General features: G+C 34.5%; 1 protein-coding gene across 1 annotated transcript; it reads left to right on the plus strand.

Annotated features, from left to right (window-relative positions):
• The first annotated feature begins 1,481 nt into the window (after window positions 1-1,481).
• LOC145563298 (vacuolar protein sorting-associated protein 26A) lies at window positions 1,482-11,554 on the plus strand. The gene is made up of 12 exons (XM_081623744.1): window positions 1,482-1,779; window positions 1,942-1,982; window positions 2,095-2,169; window positions 2,460-2,534; window positions 2,652-2,724; window positions 2,884-2,928; window positions 6,398-6,509; window positions 8,791-8,857; window positions 9,541-9,585; window positions 9,853-9,908; window positions 10,403-10,578; window positions 11,001-11,554. Exons 2-12 carry the CDS (start codon window positions 1,980-1,982, stop codon window positions 11,180-11,182), a joined length of 909 nt encoding a protein of 302 aa, XP_081479870.1. The 5' UTR covers window positions 1,482-1,779; window positions 1,942-1,979; the 3' UTR covers window positions 11,183-11,554.
• Window positions 11,555-14,029: the final 2,475 nt, after the last annotated feature.

Consider the following 14,029-nt stretch of genomic DNA (forward strand, 5'->3'; position numbering starts at 1 on the left):
CAAGATACCGAGTAATGTACACTAAAGCCCAGTATTGTCCATCTTATTTCTAAACGATTTGTGGTTAATAAGTTAAAATAAGAGTTAGTGATTCCATGGAGCCGAAAAGTACTCCATAAGGATAGATAAGGGTCTACTAAGACTATTCAAATTAAAGTTCATTACAACTAAAGAGCAATTATTATTCTGTGCATGTTGTAGTGTTGTACATGCAAGTAAAAATTTTCACACTTATGTGACAATTTTTATCATACAACTGGTTCTTCGACTTTTCTCAACCTTATTTATAACAATCTAAAATCTATTCTATTCTATTCCTTACAAAGAATATTTACAATGAATATTCATTAAATTTAACAGTACATATTTTTACTTATTACTCCGTATAAAATAACTTTTGTTACATAATAAGTGTTAATTAACTTAATCTAACTATTATTGATTGATCTAAACTAATTTTAACTACTCGTATTTAAATCCCCCGGTTTATAAACCCAAAAATTACAATGATACCAAACACGCCCTTAAGAGCATAGCCAGCCATGAATCATTTAGGCTTGTTATTAGGTGAGAGAGTGTAAAAATATTATAAACAATTGTAGAAAGAGAAAAAAAAGGAGAGATAAAACAATAACCTGATTAAATATTGCATTGTAACGTGGTTATTGAATAAAATATTTATGGGCTACCATTGAGATACATTGGTTATAAAATAGTTGTAAAAGTGGTTACAAATGAGGTGAAAGATAGAGAAATGAATAAAATAGATGATAACTACGATGATTGTGAGTAACCATTGAGTAGGGGTGCTTATGATACGAGTCGAGCTCGAGTTCAGCTAAACTCGACTCGAACTCGAAAACACAAAACTACAACTCGACTCGAACTCGAAACTCGCGAGCTCAAAAAATGGAGCTCGAATCGAACTCGAAAACCTATTACTTAAACTCGACTCGAGCTCGAACTCGAATTGTACTCGATTTTTTTTTTCCCAGGGTAAAGTTATTATCCTATTAATTTAAAGCAATTTTTTTTTCTTTTAGCCAACATTTAGTTTAATCCTTTAGTCCAAAATATATGTTTCACTTATCACTAGCCGTTAGGAGAAGCATAAGAGTAAGTTTGGCCCATTATTCCTAATTGTAAATATGAATATGTTATATATGAGTTTGGCCCAATGTCATTAATTATAGGAATAATTGAATAAGAAAATTAAGTGAAATTTTATATATATATAAATAGTTTTTTTTTTTTTTTTATCAAATATAATACTCCATAGTGTATTTTAAAAATCGAGTATCTCACGAGCTTTTCGAGTCGAGTAAGGAGTTGCTCAGCTCGTCTCGTTAACATTTCGAGTCGAGCTCGAGGTTTGACCGAGTTTTGACCGAGTCGGACCCGAGTAGCTTGCGAGTTGTCTCGCATCATAAGCACCCCTACCATTGAGTATACTCTAAGGCCTTAATTACGAGTAACGAAATTGCATGTTGACGATGGAAATACATTTTGCACAAATGCTGACATAGGAAGAGAATTGGCCCCACTCCCTAACAATGTTCGGCTTGGCCAACTCTGTGTTGTTGGGCTGTTGTTGCTGATTTCTTCTTCGCTCCATTCTCCAACTCGCTGGATCTCGCTTCGTCAACTCATTCATTCACTCACTCTCCGACTTCTTTCACCGATTCACTTCTTCTCTACTCCCATTTTCTTCTAAATTAGGGTTTCTCTGCCCTTAATTTCCAGGCCAATTTCTACTTCTCTTCTACGATCGATCATCAGGTAAACGTCAATGATCTCCTCGATTTTCTCTGTTAATTCACGGATTTTTGCCATAATTTATGCTTAATTCGTCCTTTTTTGCATCATTATTTTGTTGATATTATCATGCAGCTGAATTTTGTGCTAATTGGTGGAATTTGATTCATGTCGTGACTTTTTCAGGGTTTGAATTTAAGGAATTTGGGGGTATTCTGAAAAGCATGGTATATTTCTGCCATATTTTTTACATATATTTTTCAATTTGATGGGTTGTAATCTATATTAGTGATTGAAGATAACCAATTTAACGAAATTTGGGCGAATTTTGTTTTCTAGAATTACCTCCTGGGAGCTTTCAAGCCTGCTTGTCATATTTCGATTGCATTTGCAGACGAAAAGAATCGAAAGAAGGTAACATTCTCGTTGTTTCAGTTCGTGGTGGAATAAGTAGCTGTATGCTGGTTGTTGATTGAGTAGTGTTATTGTTGATTTTTCGCATTTTCGCCATTGCCATCATGGTGCCAATGCTCTTGGGAAAAGAAAAAAAAAAAGAAGTAGATCATTAACTTGTCCAGTTTGTTTTGGGAAATTGAATTATGATGTTATGTTTAGTTGGTTATTGGGGGAGATTGGTTTTGTTTATTTATTTTTGTGTTAGCATTCGGTTGCTAAAAAGAAGCTTATGCATCTTCTTGAAATAGGTTCCAATCAAGAAAGAAAATGGTCAAACTGTTATGGTTCCGCTCTTTCAAAGTCAAGAGAATATTGTTGGCAAGGTAAGGTTGTCAATCCAATTCAACATTGCGTCGACTGTGGTATGAATAAGACCATGACAGTCTAGTTATATCATTTTTATCCTAGCATTTCTGATATCTGTTGTTGGGCCTTCGTAGATCTCTGTAGAGCCAGTTCAAGGGAAAAAAATTGAGCACAATGGCATAAAAGTTGAGCTTCTCGGCCAAATAGGTAGGCAATCGTACTAGTTAATCTGGTTTATGATTGATTCTCATTTTTTTCTTGATTTTAAGGATATTTCTCCCATTTTCTTGTTATATGTTTTGAAACTCATAAAAAATATTAATTGGCAACAATTTTAATGTGTTTATAATCCTTTTTCTTTTGCAGAGATGTATTTCGACAGGGGAAACTTTTACGACTTTACCTCTCTAGGTAGGTGTTTGTTTGTCTGTAGATTTTCCATCTACATTTTCCCACAACTCTAGTTCAACTTCATTTTAATTATAAGGTGATCTTTTGAGCTTTATAACCTTGAGATAAGATGTATCTTCTGACACATTAAATACTTGTAGCTTAGTTTTGGAATCAATTGACTGTAAGACTTCATTTTATGCAAAGTTCATAAGCATTAAGTATCTTGCACCTGTTTTATGTTAAAACTGATACATGTCAACACTGTACAAATAGGAGGACTAGAATAAAAAAATTCAATGCCTCAATCTTTAGCCTCAATGCCTCATCAATCATGTGTGGTCTTATTAGCTAAATGAAGGACTAATAACTGATGCTGTTGTGCATTCACATGATCCATTGTACAAAATCTTCACAAAATATGATTGAAACACCTGGAGTGGCAATCCAAGGATTGCTGCTTGAAAATCTGCCTGTGCCTCGCTTTCTATGTACACCACCAATTAGCCTATAAAACCCGCCTTCGTGATTCTGTAATCCGTTTTCTCTTTAGTCCCCTCTTCTAAGCTTCCCTAACATCCTAGGAGATGTTTGTAGGCGAGAATTCTCGAGGTGTTGTTTTAAGTCATATACCATTTATTGCTGTAGTATACTTGTATGCCAAAGATGGGCCATTATGTAGAATAGGGATTGCAGGCCTATGCATCCTTTTTTTTAAGTGGAATGAGAGAGAAAAAGTAGTTAGATGAATTGTAGGAATATAGGATTTGTGAGAGAAGTTGATGTGATGGAGAGTGAAAAGGTGGTAAGAGAATGGCTTGGATGCACATCACATGTGAATGTTTTTTTTTTTTTAAGAATAGGTTGCGGAAAGATAATTTTGAGACATCCCCAAATGGTTAAGGGAAGACAATTATAGGATGAAGGAAATATTTGACTTTTGAGGGTGTCTAAGATAGGGGAGATAAGGTTGTTGCCTCTTGTTTTCTCTCCAGTTTCTGTAAGATGACTTGATGACATGGATTTATTGAGTAATGATAAGGAAGAAACTCCCTTGCTGCAATTAGCAATGGCACACAAAGTCGCAACCATGTATGGGTGGTCAAACAAACCTTAAGCAACGCCAAGTTAATAGAACATCAAACTTCGCTTTTTATTAACATAATAGTAGCATATTAGATTTTAACTGCTAACAATAATTAAATTACCAAGGCTAAACAATAAGAAAGGTAAAAACTTGGAGCCAAAATAATAATTTGGATGATCTTGAATCACATCACTTGAAAAAGGTCAGGAATGTATTTACGAAGCTCATCTTTCAGGATGATGATTAATTAGAGTGAGGAGGCTAATATGAATTCCATTATTCTTTTTGGGTCCTTGTCTTTGATAACAACCATCCCTTACCCATAAAAAGAAAAGAAATGAATGAAATTATGATTCTCCTTAATTGTTTCTAGATTTCTTTTTGGGATCCCATAGTCAAATGAACCTTAGAGGTTTTACTTTTTAGAAAAGGTTCACTTAATTCTCTTTACCGTCCAGTGATTTTATAAGAGGTTTGCACTAATTATTCTTCTTTTTGACGTGTGTGGCTGAATTTGGAGAAGGCTATGGTAGATCTTCTTTGGCAGTTGGAAATTAGGAGAGAGATCATCATGTAACTATGTGATTTGGGGCCTATGTTGGTCGTGTATATTCCGAAACAACAAAAATTCATCTTAAAGCCAATACAATGGGCGTGAAGCAACTAAGTAAATATGGCACAAGGATATGCTTAGGAACAATATCTAATGTGCAGCTGTTTGTGTCAAGAGAAGGAAGAACCTTTGGTCCTTGTGGCTTGAAAATGAAGAATGGAAGTTTGAATTGTTATAGTGTCATTTTCCATTTGCTACCCAGGGATTTCTTTTTCCAAGGCTCTTTTATAATGGGAGTCAATCATTGCACCAAGCACCAACTATCCTCTGTAGATTTTGTAGATAAAATTATAGATGACAGTTTGAGGGCATGTCTTTCTTGATTCTACCTTCCTTTAGTACATAGGTGAAAGCCTTTGGTCTCTATTAATGTACTGACTTTGGCTGCCTCTTTTCAGTATTTTACTTTCTTGGCTTTAGCTATAAAGATTCAAGTTTCCCTTTCTGCTGGTTTGTTTGTCTATTTTGCTTATAGCTACCTACTTTTTTGATTCCCTTGCAAACCGAAAGAGGCAAATTGATACATAAAAGTGGTAAATTTTGGCCTTATATGTAACACTGCGTTTTGCTATATCACCTGCTCACCTCATGGAAATAAATTCCAGGTGTATTCTTTGTCACATTGGATGGTTATAATATGAGGTAGGATTTGGGGCAACTTTGTTTGGAAGGGGAAGGGGTTGTTTATTTCGTAAAGTGGTATGGGTTTAGAATCAAGAGTGAGATTAGATTAGGGTGGTATGGGGTTGGAACTTGATGCTTAATACCATGTGTTTGATTTTGTTCGGAAATGGACAATTTTCATTTATTACCTAATAGTATGGTATGAGTCATACCCACCTCCATTTTTGGGTTTTAAGCCCCATACCTTGTGGATTTAAGGTATGGCTTTGAATTTTTTTAAAACAAACACAAGGTATGGGTTTTACTCATCCTAAACCCATACCTCATACTAAAATTACTTAAACCTCGGCCAGGTGCTCCTCTCAGGAGCTCTTAATTCCTCTCTTCTGTGGTTCTGTCCCAATTTTTTTTTCCAGAGAGTCAGAAACCAAATGTATGTGTGAGGGCTTTTATATTGATAATATCTTTAGCTAAGCTATATGCATATGGGAGGGTTTTATTGAGACATATGATGCCACTTCTACATTGCAAGCTTGCTACTTATGGCATTTTATTTTTTGAGTTAATAGGGCCAGAATGGTATACCCACCTTTCAATTTTGCTCCCTGGAGGTTTCCTGCATTGTGTTTGGAAGGCTTAAGGTTATGTATTGGGTGTTGAATTGTTGATCCAGGTCCTTTTTTTTAGTGGAGACAAAAATTGCTACAACTGAACTGAAACAAACTGGCCACATTTTTGAACCTTGGGCAGATACAATTAAGCAGCGGACATCTGAACTAATCAACAATACACTTTTTTTTTGGTGTTCCAAACGACTCAACAATACACTTTAGTCGTATAAGACAATGTTGTTTCAGTTTTAATTATATTCCATCACATAGCATTTAAAGATTTTTTTTTTTTTTTTTTTTTGGGCACCAAATATAGTGGGAGAGTCAACTTCCTTGCATGGGGTGATTCAGAGTTAATATCTGGTTTGTATCTGTAGCATTCTGGAACACTTATGTATGGAAATTCCAGGATTGATGGTCATGTGATCTTGTCATTGTTTGTCTTATGTTTACATGTTGATGATTATTGAATAGATTTTATTTCTGCTACCATATCTGTCAGAACCTGATTGGTGAGGAAAGTTTGCCTACTAACATATTGATGATTTTTTGCAGTTCGTGAGTTGGATGTCCCTGGTGAAATATACGAAAGAAAAAATTATCCCTTTGAATTTTCCACAGTGGAAATGCCGTATGAAACATATAATGGAGTGAATGTAAGACTTAGGTATGTTAATATTTTGTAGTACCTTTTTTTTTTGGGTGAAAAAAGCCGTTTGTTGTTATTCTAGTTGCCCAAAGAATATTTATATCATTTTAGCTGGAGCATATATCTTGCATTATATCCTTGCTATCATATTTCATTACTACCCACTTCAACCTCTACCTTGTATTGAGTCCGCTGAATGAAGTTTTATTGTTGGTGAATGCAATTACTGGGCTTTCAAAGGGTGAACACAATTATTGGGCTTTGAAAGTATTGGGGGATGTTTTTGCTTCTTAGGTGTTTGTTTCGTGCTGTGGTTTTCTGCTGATTTTTTTCTTAGTAGTCCTTAAAGGACTGTATAATTCTAGAGAATAAATTTTTTTGCTATCTTACCAGGAAATGTCCTGGTCTATTTTTTATTTATTTTTTTTTTTTTGGAAAAATTGACAGCATAAGTTCCCCATAAGGTCTCAAATAATTAACTCAGAATAGTCCCAAACTCCCAACTTGTGTGTGTGTGCTTTTCTTTTTCTTTTTTTTTTTTTTTTTTTTTGTGGGGGGGGGGGGGGGGGGGGGGGATGGGAAGGGAGGGGTTGTCAAATGTTTCCCCTTAGCAGTTTCGAACTCCTGCTTGATTTTGTAACATGTTCAACAGGCAAAGAAAAAGGGAGACGGTGACAGCTGAAAGGCTAGAAAAAGGAAGAGAAAAAAAATATATCCCTCAAAATCCACCTCATTTTACATAGCTTTGAATTTCAGGCTAATTATGCGCTGTTTGGCTCAATACAAAACAAAGGAAAGAAATTAAGAAAGAGAAATAAAAGGAAACAGAAACCCTCTAATAATCCTTTTTATTTGGTCACTTCTTAATCAACCATTTTTTCTCCTCCACCCCTTCCCCAAAATCAGATTTTCTATTTTCATCTTCACTGCAGGACATCAACAATAACCTCCTTTGTCATCACCATTTCTCATTCTGCCGTCTCCTCCCTCATTTTCTTAGAATATTATGCTTTCAATTTACCCTCACCAAGTCTGCATGCGTATGCTCTCAATTATATTGGTCTGCGGTTGATTTGTTGGTGGGTTCACTGTTGTTTTTGGCCTTTATGGTTAGGAGTGCTGTGATTATTAGTGTTGGTTACGGTGGAATATATGGTTTGATGGAAGATGGTAGTGAGTCGGGTTAGAGATACTGAAGGTTAGGACTTAAATTTTGGTGGTTTGTGTTGGCTTGAATTATGGTGGGTAGGCAAAGGGTGGTTGTTGGCTGGAGTTTTGGCTGCGTGGTTGGTGGTGGGTAATTGTTGGTGTGAATGGGTAGGTGATGAATTAAAGAAAAATGGGGTAATTCTCAAGTCCCAAGGAAGAGGCAGGGGATAAGAAATTAAGAATTCTAAAAAGGAAAGCGGGGAAAGGAAACTCTAAAACAGCCAGCCAAATACCCTCAGAGGGAATTTAGTACACAAATTGTCTTTTCCTTTCTTGATTTGCCCAAGGCTCAAACCAAACAGCCCCTAAGAGTTTTGTCTTCTCCTGTCTTGTAACAGCTTACCAAAAAAAAAAGGCTTTTAGCTAATGGAGGTGGTAAAGATAGTATGTAAGGAGCATCAATTCCAAGGGGATGCCATCCATCTGCAGACTAATTCACTTACCATAGCTGGGACATACTGACCTTTGAGGCTCAAGAATTGGACTAATGAGTAATGAATTATTCATAGAAGCATAAAAAGTTAGAATATATGCTTGGGTCAGCAACCCTCGAAAGAAAGGACTAGGAAAAAAGATTATACTGCTGTGTATCTCTATTTAAGCTTACAAAATGTGTAAGACACTTTTACTCTGGCAGTCTGGCTTCTTAAACATAAGATTTATCGCTTTTATGGTTTCTCTTTTGTACTTGGAAGAAGTAACATGTTTCTGTCTTTTTTTTATTCAAATTGGCTGGTATGGCGTCATTTGTATGTTGTGATATACATCATGCTGTCAGAGCTAGGCATTTGACAGTGTTGTGTAGCTTAAAAACTTGACTCATACCATGTCTTGGAAAATGTTGCTACAGCTCTTAAACAAAATGAACTTTCTGATTTGTTTTGTATGGATAACTTTGTCAGGATTTGTAAATTTGTAAAATTATAACTGCTTTAACTTAGTTGCATGTTTCAACCTTTTGAGAGATAATTGTTAACTTTTAACTTTGGTATATATGATTAATGTGTTTTAAATATTTTGCCCTTTTTTTATAGGACATATTTGGCATTTGAGTGATAGCTAATAAAATGCTCTGATGTGCTTACTCCAGGTATGTTCTCAAAGTAACAATCAGCCGTGGTTATGCTGGAAGTATAGTAGAATACCATGACTTTGTGGTAACCTCCCTGTCCCCATTCTTCATTATGCATCCCTTTGTTTGCATGTCTGATTCTGCATAACTTTGAGTAATTTTTGTCTTCAAGTTTGTACTGGATATTCTCACTTTTCCAACAATTGTTTTTCCTCTTTCTTTAATTACAGAGTTAAAAGAAGTTTAACACTGTAGCCATCTGTATTCTGCTGCAAAGACAGCTTCAAACTGAAGCTTTGTTTCTTCCAACTTTAAAAACCAAGCTTCATAAAATAAAGGTCACATAATTAAAGTATGGGGCAATAAGCTCTGATAAGGGCTACCATTTTCACTGTACATTTGTTGAATTAACAATATTTGAGAATGTGCATTTATTTGAAAGTGTCTTTATTAGTATAAAATAACATAAAAAGTATTATCTATCATTACCCATATTCTTTACTGTCTTTTTAAATCATCTTTTCATCACATTTGTTGTGATGAAACCTTGTTCCCAATTGAAAATCGATATTTTTGATCTTCAGTAGAGTGGCTTTATGGTGTCAACTGTAAATTAGCTGACAAATTCTGGTCTTGCAGTTTTCTTGTTAGCACTGTATATTACTGATTATCACCTAAGAGTTTCAGGATTATAGCTTACTGTTGAATTTCATATTTTTTGGCTTTATAATTTTATAGCATGTAGTAATTGTGTTTATTATGGATCAGGTTCGCAACTATTCTCCACTACCATCAATTAACAATAGCATCAAGGTCAGTTGGATGTAATGTTTGTTATTTTCTGATAACCTGTCTATTATATTAAGATTATTCTGATAGAAGGCTCAGCTTTTCGTATACTCTTGCTCCTGAATTTCTGATGCAGTTCTTTATCTTCGTTACCTATTGCTTACTACTGTGTTTGTATTGAGTCTTAGCAATATATGGAGTACATTATTCTTTTTTGGTATGCCCTTCAATACAAGTTTTTGTTTATGCCTCTGTTGGTGCAATGACTTACTAATATTACATTTTTTGTAGATGGAAGTTGGAATCGAGGATTGCCTGCATATTGAGTTTGAATACAATAAAAGCAAGTAAGTCGACACTTCTCCAACCCATTGGTTCAGCTTTGTAGCCGGTGCTTTTGATAAGAAGAGAGATACCATGTGAATTGGTGATGTTGATGGATCTAGTTTGTTTTGTGATTCAATCAACTGCCCTATATCTGCTCTGGTTGGGGCTGTTTAGCCTGTGTCTAAGATGAGTTACCGATTTGAGTTTGTCCACGAGAGGGGAGCAGGGGACCATTAGGACAAAACCATTTTGGTGTTCATCCCATACATTAGCTATTTACATATGATTAATGAGTATTTACATTAGCTATTTGGTGTTCATCCCATACATTAGCTATTTACATATGATTAATGAGTATTTACATTAGCTATTTACATACCGATTTGAGTTTGTCCACGAGAGGGGAGCAGGGGACCATTAGGACAAAACCATTTTGGTGTTCATCCCATACATTAGCTATTTACATATGATTAATGAGTATTAATCTGAGTTTTACAACTTTACATGCTTTCAGGTATCATTTGACAGATGTCATCATAGGAAAAATATATTTTCTTCTTGTAAGAATCAAGATAAAAAACATGGATCTTGAGATCAGGCGTCGGGAGTCCACTGGTTCAGGTGCAAACACTCATGTTGAAACTGAGACACTTGCAAAATTTGAGCTGATGGATGGGGCTCCTGTCAGAGGTACCTAGAATCTACTAATTGTCTTAAATAGTTTTTGGCTATCTTTTGTTTTCTTATTTGCTAAAACCATAGTTTTTTGGCAAGCTTATCTTCGTTGTGCAATGAATTTTTTGTGCATAGTGTTCAGTGTTGCCTACTGCTATTTGCAGTTTCTGAAAAATCTGATCAGGGCAATAAAACCAGGGGCTGTGCTACTCTTTTTCCTTTTTTTTTTCCCATGTGGGAGCTTAACTTTTGTGTACATGTTGATCTTAAAGAATACAATTCTGGACTTCTGGTCAGTGATGATTTAGGGTTTTCTAAGTAAAGTAGGCTCCTTCCGTGCAGTTGATATAGCAATGGCAAATGCTTTTGGGATCTGTTAGCCCCGATATTGCTAGCGTTTTATGTGCTTTCTGACTCTGCTGTGGTTTCCTGTACAGGTGAATCAATTCCCATCAGACTGTTCCTTAGTCCATATGAGCTGACGCCTACACATCGCAACATCAATAACAAATTCAGTGTCAAATATTATCTTAACCTTGTTCTTGTTGATGAAGAGGATCGTCGGTATTTCAAGCAACAGGAAATTACATTATACCGCCTTGCTGAGAACTCTAGTTAGCTGTTCCTTTGGTTTAATCTATTTCCATGATAAGCCATAGGTTATTCACTTATTCTGGATGGGAAAGGAAGTAGCTATTCCAAAATCTGGCAGATTTGAGTTATTTTTTTTTTATTTTTTTTTTTTTCCTTTCTTTTCTGGAAAGGGTTTGGTCTAAAGCTGTATCTTTGACTCTTTGTGGTATATTTTTCCTTTTTTTTTTTTACCTCGATTTTCCGTTCCATGATTCTGTTTATCTGGCTTGTACATCAGGTGTGGTTGATGATTTAATAGCATATGTTGTTTTGAAATTGTATTCCCTATTTTTTTGTTATGGATTTTGCATTTCTGAAAATGTATGTTGATGGCTTGATGCCCACTCTTATTTGGCTACTTGCTACATTGCTGTGATTCAATTGATTATTATGATCCACATTGATATCTTTGAAGAGGAATATGTTATGCTGTGTGGGAAAAGAAATCAAACACTGATCATACGTTGTTTTTAACTCAATATTAAGTGTCCAAGTTAATTTCTCTGCTTAAAAACAATACACGTTCTGATCATTTGTATGAAAGACTTCCTAGGAAGTGCAACTTTGCAAATGATAAGTTACTGAGTCTTATGAGTTATAATAACCATACTTGTTAGGCCGATACCTTTTCCCCTCCACCTGTTTCCCTGATGAATGCGACTAGTCCGACAACCCCCAATGTTCCCCCGAAGAAAACCACCACACCATGTCGCTGCCTGTGCACAGTGATCTGATGACCGAACCCCAACTTGCATTCCCTATCTATGGTCTTCTCAAGCATATGTAAATGATCTGCCATGAGTTCTTGAGAAAGGTTAAATTAAATTATTACTGATTTTGATTTTGTTTGTTTAAATCTCAAGTTGGGATCATAATTATCTAATGGTCAGCAATTATTTTATTTTATTTTATTTTATTTTTCCACTTTAATGGTCGACCTCTTAACTCTATCACGTGCTGCTTGAAGGAATGGCCGAATGGAGGACAAACCATGTGAGAGTACTACCAATGCACTTTACTATTTTCCTTTCTTTGAGAAAATTTTCCAATAAGTTCCCTACCAAAAACTCAATAAAGTTATTTTTAAATGCTTGTTTAATTCATGTAGCAATACATGAAAAAATAGAAGTATGTATGTATGAAGTGGAAGTATGAGAAGTTTGGTTAACAAAATCATACGGAATACTTGTAGTATGAGGTTTTACTTTCTTCAAAATAGGAATGATTACTTACCTAATCGAGTAATCGGTAAATGAAATTTTTCCAAAATAATGAAATAACTCTGTAATTACACTACTTTGAAAAAATAGAGAACTTAATTTGCAAGTAAAATTGTTGGAAAGAACCATTAAATATTCTAAATTGAATAAAAGATTTACGCAATTTTTTTATTATTATTCTTATTTTTTTTTAGCTTGCATGATTGTGTAAACCATAATTGCTTCAAACACCCTTTTCCTTCTTTGTGTCCATGGAAAAAATTGCACAATAAGTCACCCATTGTCTCATCCTAAGACCACTCCAACTAAACACACTTGGATTGTGGACTTGTGGTGTATGCTAGCATGGAACCTCTTGAAAACGAATGTGCATATTTGTAGACTACAGTACTATATATAGTGCACTCATAATAAACATTAACTTTAATTACATGGATATTTCATAGGTTTGCACTAAGGAGCATTTCTTTGTTGTATATGAGAACCATATGACTTATGCATCATTGCATCCCTTTGACATATAATCAAAATTGAAATTGTGCTTTGACATTAATCAATATTCAATTTAATTTCATAGTGCCGGAATGACATTGTGCAACTCATTAATGTGTTATTTGAATTGCGGGTCAAGTTTGATCCTATACCAATGTTGCTGATGATTCTCCAAATTCCCATCAATTAGTCTAAACAACCTAGTTCTTCTCTTAAATTAAGTAGTTTTTTTTTTGTTGAACAAACATTTAGTCTTATCACACATTTTTTTTATTGAGCAAACATTCAATCCCACATGCCAAAGTAAAAATATTTTTTTTCTTAATCATTTTATAGTTTAACACTTTCCACTATAAGTTGCTTGATTTGTGGAAACTCATATTAATTTTACTAAATTCTTGGGAAACTTGACTTGTTAATCGATCTCACGATCTCCTGGAAGAAGCTCTAACCACTTGAGCTATCCTTCACTCTCATGTAAACTTGTTAGTTGTTATACATAAAGTGTGTTTTATTATTATCATCAAAGATCTTTCCACAAAATTAATAGTGTTACAAACATTCGTTAAACCAAGACCAACCTTAATTTTGCCTCAATTATTTGAACGATATTGTAAGTTAGCTTATAAATTGATAACATTAACTCATTATGACATACTACTCCTTATGATATTTAGGAGATAGGATCCATTCACAAAAATCACAACTCGAATCAATTTTATTTTATCTTAAATCAATCCCCAATTAGATGTAAGCTAGTCTAAACTTGTATCAATCCTCAAGTTAGTTAACTTATATACTAATATGTCGCCATATGTTAGCTTGTATACCAATATGTTGCCGGTAATAACTTATACACGACTCTGTCAGTAGTGTGTTAACTTTTATACCAATATAATCCATTGGTCTTGGGTAGATCCATGATTGGGTGCCTACGAAGTTTTTTTTATTTTTTATTTTTTTTTATTATGATAATGTTGATTACTTCCGCATTATTTAAAGTTAACTCTGCATTATTTAAAGTTAATTCTACTATATTATTTTCTGCTAAAAAAAAAAATAAGTTAATAAATTTTTATTTTTAAAAGATACTACGTAAATAAAAAGGGGAAAAGAATGAA

This window comes from Chenopodium album, chromosome 10, assembly GCF_948465745.1.
Source record: "Chenopodium album chromosome 10, dcCheAlbu1.1, whole genome shotgun sequence".
Taxonomy (NCBI): domain Eukaryota; kingdom Viridiplantae; phylum Streptophyta; class Magnoliopsida; order Caryophyllales; family Amaranthaceae; genus Chenopodium; species Chenopodium album.

What these genes read in the sequence shown, in the direction of transcription:
- LOC145563298 (XM_081623744.1), top strand. An exon ending in TAGAATACCATGACTTTGTG is followed by an intron (nt 8,858 to 9,540) that starts GTAACCTCCCTG and finishes ATTATGGATCAG; the next exon opens with GTTCGCAACTATTCTCCACT. An exon ending in GGATGGGGCTCCTGTCAGAG is followed by an intron (nt 10,579 to 11,000) that starts GTACCTAGAATC and finishes TTTCCTGTACAG; the next exon opens with GTGAATCAATTCCCATCAGA.